Genomic DNA, 14,573 nt, shown 5'->3' with positions numbered 1-14,573 from the left:
GCAGTTCCTACAAGGAACCCTAAGGGTCACGATAATACTTCAGAGGCAGGAAATGATAAACCACCTCCAAATGCCCCTTGCCTGGCTGCCAGACAATCCTCGGATCTCCTGGCTGCATGACACCTGCTATAGGATAAATAAATATACTCTGGAACTGATCTGTATGTGGAAGCTAAGCAGGGTCGGCCCTGGTTTGGACTTGGATGGGAGATCACCAAGGAAGTCCAGGGTTGCTATGCAGTGGCAGGCAGTGGCAACACCACCTCTGAATGTCTCTTGCCTTGAAACCCCTACAGCAGGGGTAGTCAACCTGTGGTCCTCCAGATGTCCATGGACTACAATTCCCATGAGAATTCCCATGGGAATTGTAGTCCATGGACATCTGGAGGACCACAGGTTGACTACCCCTGCCCTACAGGGCTGTCATAAGTTGACTGCAACTTGAAGGCACGTCCAACCACCACAGTCTGTGGATCTGAACTGGCTGAAAAGCCTTCTTTGATGGTGAAGAGGTCAACTGTTCTTCCTTGTCATCAGCACATCTCTGTCCAGTTCTGTGCTAAGGAACGGTGTTATGATCTACGTAAGACCATTAACTGCTTAACACATCACATTTAACACTTATGCTTTGTTCGCATTTCTGCAGTTTCAGTCCTATTATGTTGCTTATCAGATGTTTCATCCCGCTGATTGCATTGAGCTGCACCACGGTTTCCCAACCATGGTACTATGGAATTGCATGGAATATCGACAGCCCCTCAATGGAACTGCAGTGTAGGGATTTTCAACTGGTAGACGGGGAGAGCCCTCCCGCCCTGTGCCTGCTGTTTCTGGCTCCAAGCAAAGAGGAAAGGAAATCTTTGTCCCCCTCTGTGACATAAAGGAGCTTCCCAGAGGCAGGATTTCTACCTTATAGGGAGCAATTCAAATGGGTAGCCATGTTGGTCTGAAGCAGCACAATAAAATCAGAGTCCAGGAGCACCTTTAAGACCAATAAAGATTTATTCAAGGCGTGAGCTTTCGAGTGCAAGCACTCTTAGTCTGACAAAGAGTGCTTGCACTCAAAAACTCGTGGCTTGAATAAATATTTGTTGGTCTTAAAGGTGCTACTGGACTCTGAGTTTATAGGGAGCAGTTCTTGAAAAAATACGTTCCAGTAATCATTCTTGTTGCATTGATTTATGCAGTCTATACACAGTACCTTGGCTTCGCTTTCATTAGACAGAATTTCCAGCGCTTCCAGATGAGACAGACCTTGAAACTCATCAAAAAGCAGCCCATAGCGCGCCGTCCGTTCAAATGTGACTTGCTGGGCCAGTCTCTGCTTCTCTTTCTCTTTCGCTTCCCGCAACAGCTGCAGAAACATAGATCATGGTTGCCAGGTTATTGGCTGCCGAGCAGATTTTATAACCATCAGATTCAGCTCCTCCAGGCAATGATCGTAAAACTGGGGAGGGTAGCTCATATCAACAGAGGTATAAGATGTCTAATCGTTTTTGCTAAAACTTTTCCAGTAACACATTTGAAGCTGGGTTTCTGTGTATGGTTTTCCGCCATAGCGGTGACTATATATAAGCAGGCACATTTGTGAAGCTGCTTGCACCATCAAATGTAACCTCAAGAACAGATCACAGATTTAAACTCCTATTTGCAAGGAGAGGAAATCGAAATAAAAGCATCGCATGCATAATAATTGCATGCACTTTCCCTTTGCCCTATTAATTTCAACAAAGTTCTGGGAGGAGACCTTGGAAGTCTGTCCTCCTTTAGAATATGGATTGGGAACCCCAGTTTTTACTATGGGCACAACATCATACGATGGCCTCCATATTGGTTGTGATGGTGAATTCCCCCCCTCCATTATAGAGCCTTTTCTACCCTCTCTTCATGCTGGTCCCTGGTCCCCCATTATCCTGGGGCAGGGGCATTTGGGCTGTAGTGGGTGGTGGCAGCAAAAGGGATGCTTCTCTTCACTATTAGAAATACTTCTGTCGGGGAAGAACGTTCGGTGAGATCCAACCCAACACTCCTGTCCCTGCTTGCTCACTCTTGAATTTGGAGCAAAGTATAGCTGAAGCACAGCTAATGGAGAATCAGATCATTTCATGTATTTCTGCTTTTTGCTGTAAAACTGCACGTTATTCCAGTTCCTCCGTGGAGATTTGCTTTGCTCCTTTTTGAAAGGCCAACCTTCAAAAGATTCATTCTGGAGAGCGGTAGCTCTACTCTTACCTCAGCTACATGTTTGCTACAGTCTCCTTCCCGATGGCCCATTCTCAGAATACTATCAAAAAAGGGTCTCATGGTGGTGGGGGCGGGGGCGGGGAAGCCTTCAATGAACATGAAGCTGCCTTATACTGAATCAGAGGACAGTATTGTCTTCTCAGGCTAACAGTGACTCTCCAGGGTCTCAGGCAGAGGGCTTCCCCATCACCTCCTGCCTGGTCCATTCAAGTGGAGATTGAACCTGGGACCTTCTGCATGCAAAGCAGAGGTGCTTCCCCTGAGCCACATCTTCCTCTTCTTGAATCGTGCTTTGTGATATTGTTCGAACAGAGCTGTAGGTGCTGCTTTCCTGATTAAAGACTTACTTGCTTGTTCAGCAGTTACTGATTTTTGTCCTGTTGCAAAAGTCTATTCAACCTAAATTCAAACCATTGTACATTATATTTTTGGGTAAGAAAAATGAGCTCAGTATTTCTGCATTTTGGGTTGCCCAGTAAGAATTACATGACTGTGTTTTATTGAATGTACTCTTACTCGGTGTAAACCCAGAGCCCTTGGGAAGGTGGTATATAATAAATCAAATCCCCTCAGAGATGGAAATCGAATCGGGCCAATGTATAATAAAAGATGTAGAATTGTTCTGACTACTTTAATTAATATGTGCTTTTATGAATGTATTTTAATTTCTCATGCTACCCGCCCCGTGCCTCATAGTAAGGGCGGGTAAAAAAAAAGATTGCTATTATTAATCCTGTACCCATCTGTGCTAATGCTGAATCACAACAAACATAACTGACAAGATAAATAGTCATGGGGCACGTCAGAACAGCTGAACTCCCCACAAAACTCTCATCACAACCAATAACAAATTTCTGACTGTATTTGCTTAAAAGACCTTCTTTTCCCAAACATCCTTAAGCCGTGACTGCAACCTTCTGACTGCCACCTTCCAGTTGTTCCCCTGCTGAAGGCGGCTTGCTCAGCATTTACTGGAATTCATTCTTTTTCAACAGTAACTCCCACCTTTTGAAACAGGGTCCTGGGAAAGAGGCGGCATCTTTAGAAGATTTTAGGAGGTACTGTAAGTCCATTACACTTGCAGGAGCTTTTAAACAGTGGGGGTGTTAATGGGCTTTTGTTGTATTTTGCATGTTTTTAAAACTTGGAGTCATAAGCTGCCTTGAGCCTCAAGGATGAGGCTGGGCCTATGCATTTTAATAAATAACGCCACTGTCTATTCCTGCACAATCACCTGAGATAAGGAAACAGTTCTTTCCATCAGTATTTTCGTCTTCTTAAATCCAGGATCGCTTTCTGCCAGGACGTTCATAGTTTTCTTGCCAATGAATTCCAAAGCACCAAGTCCGCCAGTTAAGACACTCTTACCCTGCTCCAAATGAGAACAATATTCTTAGTAACTGGCATCGCAACCTCAAACATGTTGACATGAAAATACGTAAATCCCATTTGTTTCTGTCTCCACTGATGCATGCATTGTAATAGAGCAGCCTTTTTCAACCTTTTGACCATGGAGGAACCCCTGAAATAATTTTTCAGGCTATGAGGACTCCTGGAAGTGATGTCAGCTGGCCGCGCCTCCCTGCCATGCTCCCTGGAAGTGACATGTCACCGGAAGTGACATCGCCACCCATGTTAATGGGCAGGCTCAAGGAGACCTGAGGAAGGGAGAGACAGGAGGCGGTTTAAGCCAGGAGTAAGTGTCCCAGGTGCAGAAACCATGAGAAAACTCATACACAACCACTTACTCGATAGGGGGAGCAATGGAAGGGGCCAGTTCCCTGGCTTGGGGCTGAGTCTATTAAGCCAGGAGGGGAAAGGCCATGGATACCCTCCAGAGTTCCCACAGAGCCCCCAGTGGTCCATGGACACCTGGTTCGGAATCCCTAATATAATGTTGTCAGGAGAAATTTATTTTTAAAAAACCCACACTGAGGACTTCTTCCATTAAGAACAGCAGGGTTTTTTTTTAATACTCTGCTTTTCTCTTCCTTAAGGAGACCCAAAGCAACTTACAACTGCATTCCCTTCCTCTCCCCACAACAGGCACATTTTGAGGTAGGTGAGGCTGAGACAGATCTGAGGGAACTGGGGCTGGCTCAAGTTAACTAGCAAGCTGCATGTGGAGGAGGAGGAATCAGATCTGGTACCCCAGAACAGGATCCACTGCTCTTGACCACTATCCCATGCTGGCTCTCAATTAGGGATGGGTGCTTGGCCGTCTGAAGCAGCCAGCACCATGGCACGAGGGGGGGGAAGTGCGCCAGTGCCGCCCCTCCTCCCTGCCCCACAGTGCTGGCTGCTTTGGGCACGAACAGCCACTTGGGCAGCCGAAGCGCCCAACCCTCCTCTCAATACCCGCAGAGTTTAAGAGAGCGGGAGACACAATGCCACCCTTGAACCTGGCTCACTGGCACATGTTCTGATCATAAACAATCAAAGCTGGTGGGCAAGCAGCCGCTCTGCACAATAAATTGCTTGCATTGCCCTTAGGTTGGCAAAGATGGTTACTCAACCGCCTTGCAAGCACGTAATGTCAGAAGGTGCTTATACAGGCGTCTGAATTACTCTCAGACCTGACAGTTTTCTATTGCTGCTCGCAAGCTTCGGGAGTTCCTGAGTCTTTGGGTGAGCCTGCAGCATTCATAACACCTCATCAATCACCACAGAGCCCCAGCAGCTGTTGCTTGGCATAGGACAGCCAGAGCAGCCTGGATGCAAATGCACTCCGAAGATGACCACAAGGTAGGTCTGAGTTGATATAAAAAGGATTGTTTTAGCAGGAGGTGCATTTTTGTTCCAAAGCTGCAAATTAAGTTGTCACTGCCTAACCGTAAAAACTCATGTTGTCATAATAAGAATTCGCTTCTACAAATACCGATTCTCGCTGCTGGGCACAGCACCCTTCCTTTATTTCCTCGCTTATTTCTGAAGTGTTGAAGGTTTTCACAGCTGGAATAAACTGACTGTTGTGGGTTTTCTGGGCTGTGTGGCTGTGGTCTCGTAGGTTTAGTCCCTGGCGTTCTGCCAGTAACTATAGCTAGCACTTCCAGAGGTAGGACTGGCACACTCTCCGTGCCAGTGTGGAGAATATATCAGGGACTAAAACTACAAGACCCCACCCAATCAGTTACCTATTTATATCTCACTATTCTTCTCAGTAGGGACATAAAGTAGCTTATCACATTTTTCTCCATTTTGTCCTGTAAGATAGATTAGGCAAAATGTGAGTGATTGGCCCAAGGTCATTCAGCAAACATAAATGTCAGAATGGGGTTTGAACCTGGGTGTCCTGTCTTCGCATTGGATATTCTAGCCCAGCCTTTTTCAACCTTCTGACCATGGAGGAACCCCTGAAATCATTTCAGGTTTCAAGGCACGCCAGAAGTGATGTCAGCTGGCCACGCCTCCCTGTCATGTCCCCTGGAAGTGACATGTTACTGGAAGTGACATCATTACCTGTATTAATAGGCAGGCTCAAGGAGGGCTAGAGGGGGGGGAGAGGGAAAGGAGGAAGTTTAAGGTGGGATTAGGCATGCAGGCTCTGCCTCTCCCAGGCACAGAAATGGCAAGAGAACTCATGCTCGGAGTGGGGGTGGGGGGACAATGGAACCGGCCAGTTCCCTAGCTTGTGGCCAAGTCCATTAAGACAAGAGGGGGAAATGCTGTGGACCCCCCCTGGTGGGGTATCCCTGCAATCTAGCCACTACTTCACGCTGGTTCTCAATCTCATCTGCAGATATGGTGCTGTCTACCCCAGGCTTTCAAAATATGAGGAAATCCTTGGATCCTCGTTACCCTTAAGTATTCAACCAAATAAAGGCCACAGTTTAATACTTACAGATTCTGAAGTGATACCCCCCCTGAAGAAGCTTGACGCAAAACACACTGGGGCTTCACAAATATTAAAGATTCTTTCCCTACAAGCACCAATTGTTTTTTTTCCTATTGCCTTCATTGGACTTGGTGGAGCCCTTTTCTTCTTTCATATTACAGCAGTTCTTCATTCGATATTACAACAGCAAATGCTGCTACAAATGGTCCCGTGGCCATCAAGAATCCATTTCCAGGGAATATAACAGGGGAAGGGGGCACTGGAACAGCCCTTGCGGACATGTAAGAGGAAGCCCAACAATTTCCTTTTTTTTTTTCTTCAAAAGCTAAATCAGAGTGCAGTAACATTATTATGAAACATATTTTCTTTATATGTCCTTTGGACACAGAAGGGTTTTTTAGTAGGACCTCTGGAGGTTATACTTTTAGATTGTATTTTTAAACGATTGCTGGAATATGTTTACTGGAAGACATATCACATAGCCATACCTGTATATCTCCATGGTTCTTGTCTTATATGCTGTAGATGAGTTACTATTTTTGAGTCCCCTCCTCCATTCTTTTTAGGCTATCAAACTTTGGAACAGTTCCAATACAGGTTTTATTTGTGACTCCATCTATTTCCCCCTCTCTCCATAAACCAGCTGGGGCCTGATTAGACAGCCAGGGGAGACTCTCATAGAATCTCTGCCTATTGTGTTCAAGCTCAAGCTGTCTGATTAAAACTCAGATCTCCTTGGCATTTGCCTGGGTATAAGCCCCCTTCCTTTAATCAGAGTTACTCACAGTATTCTGCACTGCACTAGAGAGGGTAGAAAACACTCCACGTGAGCCTGAAGGAGATGAAGACAAGGGTGTGCTGTTGTCTAAGGAGGTTTCCTGTATAATCTCCTCGGAATCTTAAAGGAAAAAACAAACAACAACAAAGTCAAATGCAAATATAAATTAAGAAGAAAAGCTTTTTAAAAATCCTGCTTTCACTACTGAAAAGAGTCCCAAAGTGGATTACAAACACCTTTTCCTTCCGCTCCCCCGTGAGGTAGGGGGGCTTGAGAGAGCTTTAACAGAACTGCTCTACAAGAACAGCTCTAAGAGAACTGTAACTACCTCAAGGTCATCCAGCTGGCTGCATGTGGATGAGGGAGGAATCAAACCCAGCTCTGCAGATGAGAAGCCACTGCTCTTAACCACTACACCAAGCTGGCTCTCAAGTTCATATACTGGAACAACAAATTAAGTTCATAAACTGGAACAACAGAACAAGCCTCACGCCAGCAGTGGTGACTGTGGAGTACCTGTGATGGAGCTTTCATCTGTGTCAAGAGGGGGATCCTCTGAGGTGTCGGAAGAAGGGCCATGAAGTCCAAGGGTGGCTGCTTTTTCCTTAACAGCTGTAAATCCTTGCCCTGCAGTAGAATTAAGACAGCCAATATTTCCACATGCATTTCTTAAGAGAAAAACATGTGAGACAAACAAAACAGGTAATGTGGGATCTGTTATATTGGAGACACAGTTCCTTATTTTGGCTGTTATTTTACTATCTTGGATTTGAACTGCTTTTGTATTGTGCTGATTCTTTGTTACACGCTGTTTGTAATCTGCTTTAAAGCCCTGTTTGATGGTGGGATGGGTATTAATATTAAAGTGATGTCAGCAGCAACAAGAAACATTTGTTTAAAACGGCACCTTGTACCCCCCCCCCCCCACTCCTGCTTCCCTGGTTCTACCAGTCTTCTTTAGATGTCAGCTGAAAACATTTATTTTTACCCAGGGTAAAACGGAGGGGTAAAGGTAAAAGTAAAGGTATTCCCTGTGCAAGCACCGGGTCATGTCTGACCCTTGGGGTGACGCCCTCCAGCGTTTTCATGGCAGACTCAATACGGGGTGGTTTGCCAGTGCCTTCCCCAGTCATTACCGTTTACCCCCCAGCAAGCTGGGTACTCATTTTACTGACCTCGGAAGGATGGAAGGCTGAGTCAACCTTGAGCCGGCTGCTGGGATTGAACTCCCAGCCTCATGGGCAAAGCTTTCAGGCGGCTGCCTTACCACTCTGCGCCACAAGAGGCTCTTCCTGTTTTTCTGGTCTGTTTCTAACTTGGGGACCAATTTAGGAACATCCCTTTAACCCGTTGAACGTTTCTTAATGCTGTTTTTATGCCTCTGTCTTTTTTTTTTTTTAAATGCTGGATTGTTGAATGGTTTTCCACATTGCATAGCACCTTCAACAACTGGGGATACCAACTGTTGTACAGACACCAAACTTATAATTGCTACTTATCCCACTATACTTTATTCTGCAATGTTAGACATTTTAATCTTCACAGAAACCTTTACAAAGCACTTTGCAAATGCTTTTCTTGACTGGTCGCTACTTAGCATTATTTGCCAATGAGTCCCACTGTCAGGGGTGAAGCCGCTAATGGGACATTATCAATACCAAACTTACAAATTGCTCATATATTCCATGTCGTACATCTTTTTCTCTCAATAAGAGAGAGTTAAGTTTGATTTTGACTAGATCACACTTTTTACTGCTATCAGAAAGGCGTGGTTAATTGAGTGAAGCTTATAAACCAAAATATAAATATTTTATAAATTACTGCTGCTGTGGTAAAATAGATTGTTATTACCTGGAACAAACTATTTATATTTTTATCCTTCAGAGATATCAACTTAGAGAAAGAGGCAAACAAAGAACTACGAATGAGAAGGAAGTTTCCATTTCAAGGTTCCGTGATCAGTAGCTAAAGCACTCAGAAGATACTTTGAATTCAATAATAACAATTTGCCAGGCACCATAAAGCTACATAAGATATCCCAGTAGTGTGAAACAGCACCATTGAGAAATTACACGGAAGAACAGAAACGTATCTCAGTGAAAAACAGAAAGCAGTCGAGTTGAGAAGTCTCCAGCGAGGCAGACTGATAAAACTGCGCAAAATTTGAAAGGAATGTGGTGCTATATTGACAGTACAACCCTATCCCTGGACTCTTGACCACTGTGAATTGACAGAATTGCTACTAAATTAAATTGCAAGCAAAGCTAAACTGGAGGAGCATATTTATGCCAGCGCTATGCTACAACTGCAACTGGAAGCACATAGCTGGCATAGCCCCAGTACTTGTGAAGACAAAGTCACCATGAGGGAAAAACAGGGCTTTTAGTTATGGGGTGTGTCTCAGGGAGAGAAAAGTCTTCCCCAGCCCTGATATTTAAGGTTTTTATTGAATGCTAGACCTTTTGAATGCAAAGTCTGTGATCCCCCATTGGAATATGCCTCTTCCCCAAAGGTTATTTATTACCTGCTCTCTTGTCCCATGAAACTCTTTTGGATTCCACCGGAAACTGTCTACCACTTATAAATATCATAAAAAGCTTTCTATCTCCTATGAAAGATGCTGCTTCCGTTCTTCCAGATCTTTGGGGCAGCCTGCTGGAGATTTAATTGCTTCTAATTAACCCTGGCAAATTCATAATCCTTTTATTGCTTGCACTGACCTTCTTTGTGGGTCTTAATTTAGCTAACAGATAGTTCTCGGCTTGTAATTTCACATCCGTTGATTACATTCTGCATTTCTGAATATGATTCGAAAAGATGGTTTAATACACGGGGGGGGAGGGGGGGGACGGATGACCATGGCTCTCCAGCATGCTGGCAACTGTAGACCATGGACTTCTGGAGAGCTACAGTTTGGCCACCCTTGATCTAATACCAATTTCAATTACTTGTTCTCACTGGGCCGTACCCTTCGTTAATTTTTTTGGGGGATTGTGACAATGTATTACAGTCAAATCAATATGTAATTAGAAAAATCACAAATCCTTAATTAATCATAGGATTCTCTCTCTCTCTCTCTCTCTCTCTCTCTCTCTCTCTTTCTTCTGCTGATACAACTTTGGGTTTCTTATGCAATAAACTCCTAGCTGCCAACATGGTGTAGTCTCCATGACAAAAACAAAATCCATCCAAAATGCTGTAAGAGGGAGTTCTTTTATTTATTTTATTTATAATTTATATTTATATATTGCCATTTTCAGAAATTATTCAGAATTTCTTTCAATAATTTTTTTTCTCCAGCCGCCCCCCTTTTATTATCTGTCTTAACAGGTTAAAACATTTTTTCTAACTTCCCAGGCCTGCTTTTATTTTCAGGGAAATATGCATGTGTATGTATATTTGCTAGTAAGTCCATTATCAACACATATGTTGCTGATGCATTATGTCCCAGTAATTCAATTTTCTGGCCTGTCAGCAATTTTAAAAACAGTTATCTAGATCTGTAAGACTATATTGTGGAAGAAACTCTCCATCTCTCTACTGAGAAAGAATAACATGAAAATGTTTAAGAAGAGAAAGATATCTAGAAGAGTACAAATTACTTGGGACAGATCTCATTGGGATGCCAGATGGATTTCTGTCAGCAGAATAAAGTTGACTTGCTTCCCAACCTGCAAGCTGCAGCTGGAGTAGCTAGTCCCCCTTGGCCTCTAGCAGGGGATGGGGATGGTAAGGGTTATCAGACCTAGATTGGGAAATTCTTGGAGATTTGATGGCAGAACTTGAGGACAGGGACCCCAGCGGGGCACAATGTCATAATATCCACCCTCCAAAGTAGCGATCCCCAACCTGTGGGCTGTGGACCACATGTGGTCCTTTGACTAATTGGAGGTGGGCCCCGAAGGACGCCTTCTCCCCCCCCCCCCGGCCCTTTACTTCATCCCCCCCAGCCCTTTACAACACCCTTCATTGTTGTGGCATGTCTGTATCTTATTTTGAAGGGATGTTTAAATATTACCATAGCGATCAGAGAGCGCTAGGGCAGTGGTTGAGAGTAGAGGAGTAAACTACCCCCCACCGGGCCTCAGTAAAAGGCGTTGAGTGGTCCCCAGTGAGAAAAAGGTTGGGGACCACTGCTCCAAAGCATCCATTTCCTCCAGGGGACCTGATCTCTGGAGTCTGGAAATGAGCTATAATTCCAGCAGATCTTCAGGCACCACCTGGAGGCTGGCATCCCTAGTAACTAGGCCTATCTTGCTATACTTCTCCCAGGATTTGAAATGTCTTTCCAAGGGTGCAGCTGACTCATGGGAAAATGTTTTTGGGCTTCCCAAGCCCATATATTCTCCCAGGTATAGAATAATAGGGTTAAACGCTCTCTCCTTCCATCTCCAAATCAGCCAACATGGGACAGCAAATTAACCATTTACTGCCTCCCATACATGCACATTTCACGCAATAAGTGTACTTTGGCCATTAGCTTGCCAGTTGAAGAATGGCAACCGTGCACAGCACCATGTGCTTGGATCAAGATCCTCTGCACCGAGGGTTTGCTCATGCCATGCAGAAGTCAAAGCAATTACTTTCAAATATTTTTATATAACAGCATTACTGGTCCAGATACTTAACAACTGTGGCAGACGCTGTTGAAAGCAGGGACTTGCCCCATGATCCCCAGGTTGTCCATCTACTCCCTTTAGGCGATAAATCCACATCCTAACAAAAAAAAACAAAAACAAGAGATTGATTCAGGGCACTGTCAGTCTGTCACATAATTCAGACAACTGCTACTGACATCTGGAGAAACATATTCATTTAAAATCAGTGTAGAAATGAAGCAGGCAGCAATGCCATAGAAACCAATCCATTTTGTATGGCTTAAGGCAGGGATTCCCAGTCAGGGGCTCCAGACGGGATCCACAGTCTTTCCTCTCCTGCCACTACATTGGGCTAAAAAACCCTATTGCCTTGCCCACCTTCATTTGCGCTATGATCTTAGTTATACAGAGTATTGGATGGTTTGTCCTGAAAAGAAGTCACGCTATTAGACAAAAATTAATTATTGATATGTACAATTCTCTTCATCTCCTGTCAGAGGGACAGAATAAATCATTTTCTCTTCCAGTTATTGTCCTAGATCTCCTTTGTCCAAAATCCATTATGCATCCTTTCAGCCTACATTCCGACATGAAGAATTAACTGATCGCAGTATTATTGAACATTTATTTCATTTTGCTGACTGGGAGGGGGGGGGGGAAAGCAGCAACCGCTGGTATGGTCTTATTATTTATTATAAGCACAAGCAATAATGATACTATCAGTTATATGCTTTCACCTGGGGCCAAATTCAACGTCTCATGGAACTTTTAACACAAAGGCCAATTTAATCATCTACGAAAAAGCCCAGTTTTACCTTTCACCTTTGGGTTGCTCTTGGTTTAAATTGTAGCCCACACACCTGCTCTGGGGGGGGGGATATATTTACATACAAAGCATAAGCACCATCAGTTAAGAGTGGCTGAAGTAGTACAGTTTTGTGCACAGAGCACAACGAAATGCATAGTTCTAACAAAAGTAACAACGAGCTTCCATATCCTTTCATACCTGCCTTGCCTCTTCAGATCACAGCAACAAGCTGAGAGACACAAGGTAAGTGATAGGCTTCAGCAATCACTCACAACTCAATTGATGCCAATTGAGTTGCAAATGACTGTGGAAGTGCAACAACAGGACAGTTGCAGATGAGGATGCTTGCTGGGCTTCTCCCTCCCCGCCCCTAGAAGCAAACAGTCATAGAAGAATGTGCGAAATCATGAGTGAAAAGAAAAGTGACTTTTTCCTGTTGGTGCAGCTCAATCTTGAACATGGATCCATCCAATGAGGAAGGACAGTCCAGATAGCTCTTTGTTCGGAGCATGGGTCCCCAATCTCATTAAGTCTGTGGGTGCTTTTGGGATTTTGAGAGTACGGAGTGGATGCCACCACAACATGGCTCTATAGGAGGCAATAACAGGATGGCTGCCATGGTATACCGGGGCCAACCACAACATTTTAGGAAGATGCATTCCCAGCAACCGATAACGGAGGCAGCTGTTTCTAAATGGGTGCTCGTTACAGATACAAAGGATTATGGGTCCTTCTGAAGTACCTCCTGATACAAGGAAGTAGGGGAAACCCATTTGCTTTGGGGAGCAAGCAAATTTGTGTCAAGGAAACCATTGGCGGTCACTATGCCCACAGGTAACACATTATGGCTCATTAATTCAGAGCCTGCTCAGTTGCCTTACTTCCATTCTCATACTTGCCAATCCACTTTGTGATTTTAGTATTATTAACACTGATGATGATACGTTTAGAAACTGATTTGATTTCCCTGGAGGTTACGAATTCTAAAATGATTAACAGCGTACCCTTAAGCAGAGTGACACCCTTCTAAATCGATCAAGAGAGATCAATCAAAATAAGCGTGCCATTTTGTTTGGTCTTGGTTTTTGCTTCAGGCCAATCTGTCTTCCTGCAGCTCAAATAATAACATCATGTTACAGCGTATGATAGATTACCCCTTGTTTTTTGGGAATGCATTCCTGGGTGTAAACTGCACGGAGCTTTTATTCCAGCCCCAGATCAATTCAGTCCCTGCCCTCTACACAGAATGCGATTTCTGTTTGGATTTGGGGCGATTTTAATTTTCCTTCTGCAGCAAGAAGGATTGATCTGGAGTGATCCTACCTTTATTGTGCAATATCTTGGAGTGCTGAAAATCCTGAATAAAGAAAGTTCCGTGGTAGAGAACCTCTGATAGGCCACACCTGGTCATGTGACACGCTTGCCTTAAAGGAGAAGCCCCTAATTTCTCTCAACTTCTGTCGGTCCTGGATTTTTTCTCCCTTCTCTGCCTTTTTTGATCCTCTCCCCCACCCCTCCAAGAAAAGAAAGAGGCTTCCTGCTTGGCTTCTCCCCCCCCCTTCAAGAAAAGAAAGAGGCTTCAAGAAAAGAAAGAGCCCCCCCCACCTTCTGAACCTCCCTAACCACGTGCAGAACACTATCCTGTTTCAATGGGGAGGGGGGGGAGAGGAAGACCCGAGTTCAAAGCGATCTGAATTCAACAGGATTGACAATGGAATAAAGAAAGTAAGTGCAGACTCTGCCATGGGCAGCTCCCTAAGGTTTCTGGAATTCTGGATTCTCGTGATAAGGAATGAGAGAGAGAGAGAGAGAGAGAGAGAGAGAGAGAGAGAGAGAGATATTTTCCCTACATCCTTAACAAAGCAATATTTGAATGCTGACAAGCAGCAGTAACAGCAATTACATATTCACAAACATTTGTTTCTACCCAGAAACTAAAAGCATACAATACCCCACACTTGGAAGAATGCAATGTTATATGAACAAACTAGAAGAACAAAAGCATAGTTTGTTGTTTTCATTTGAACCACTTTGAAAAAGCCTCACTAAATGATGGCCTTGCACATTCCTCTCACATGCTCTATAGTGCTGTTCCTTTCTCTGCCCAAAGATGTGGGCGTGCAGGCCATCAAAAAAATGGTCAGGGGGAGGGGGCTGATGAATCACATTACTAAACAGTACTGTAACATATTCCAGATGGGCAGCCATGTTAAATCTGCTACAACAAAATCAAAGTAAAATCAGAGTCCAGTAGCACCTTTAAAACCAACAAAGATTTATTATGGGCTTTTGTCATCAGACAAAGAGTGC

At 44.1% G+C, this 14,573-nt stretch overlaps 1 protein-coding gene across 5 annotated transcripts in view; it reads right to left on the bottom strand.

Moving 5' to 3' along the window:
* The window catches only part of FAM114A1 (family with sequence similarity 114 member A1), a 44,723-nt gene that overhangs the window by 25,998 nt on the left and 4,152 nt on the right, over nucleotides 1-14,573 (bottom strand). For 3 of the 5 annotated variants that reach the window (XM_077301690.1, XM_077301691.1, XM_077301692.1), the window contains exons 3-7: nucleotides 11,487-11,573; nucleotides 7,374-7,485; nucleotides 6,865-6,977; nucleotides 3,479-3,613; nucleotides 1,202-1,354 (exon numbers count right to left, since the gene is read on the bottom strand). In XM_077301690.1, the coding sequence (XP_077157805.1) occupies nucleotides 1,202-1,354; nucleotides 3,479-3,613; nucleotides 6,865-6,977; nucleotides 7,374-7,485; nucleotides 11,487-11,573 (600 nt within the window). The remainder of the gene's footprint in view (nucleotides 1-1,201; nucleotides 1,355-3,478; nucleotides 3,614-6,864; nucleotides 6,978-7,373; nucleotides 7,486-11,486; nucleotides 11,574-14,573) is intronic. The other 2 variants (XM_077301693.1, XM_077301694.1) reach the window with 1 other exon arrangement.

Source organism: Paroedura picta, chromosome 10, assembly GCF_049243985.1.
Source record: "Paroedura picta isolate Pp20150507F chromosome 10, Ppicta_v3.0, whole genome shotgun sequence".
NCBI lineage: Eukaryota > Metazoa > Chordata > Lepidosauria > Squamata > Gekkonidae > Paroedura > Paroedura picta.
The sequence above is the reverse complement of the archived record's forward strand: the minus strand, read 5'-3'. Positions and strand labels throughout refer to the sequence as shown.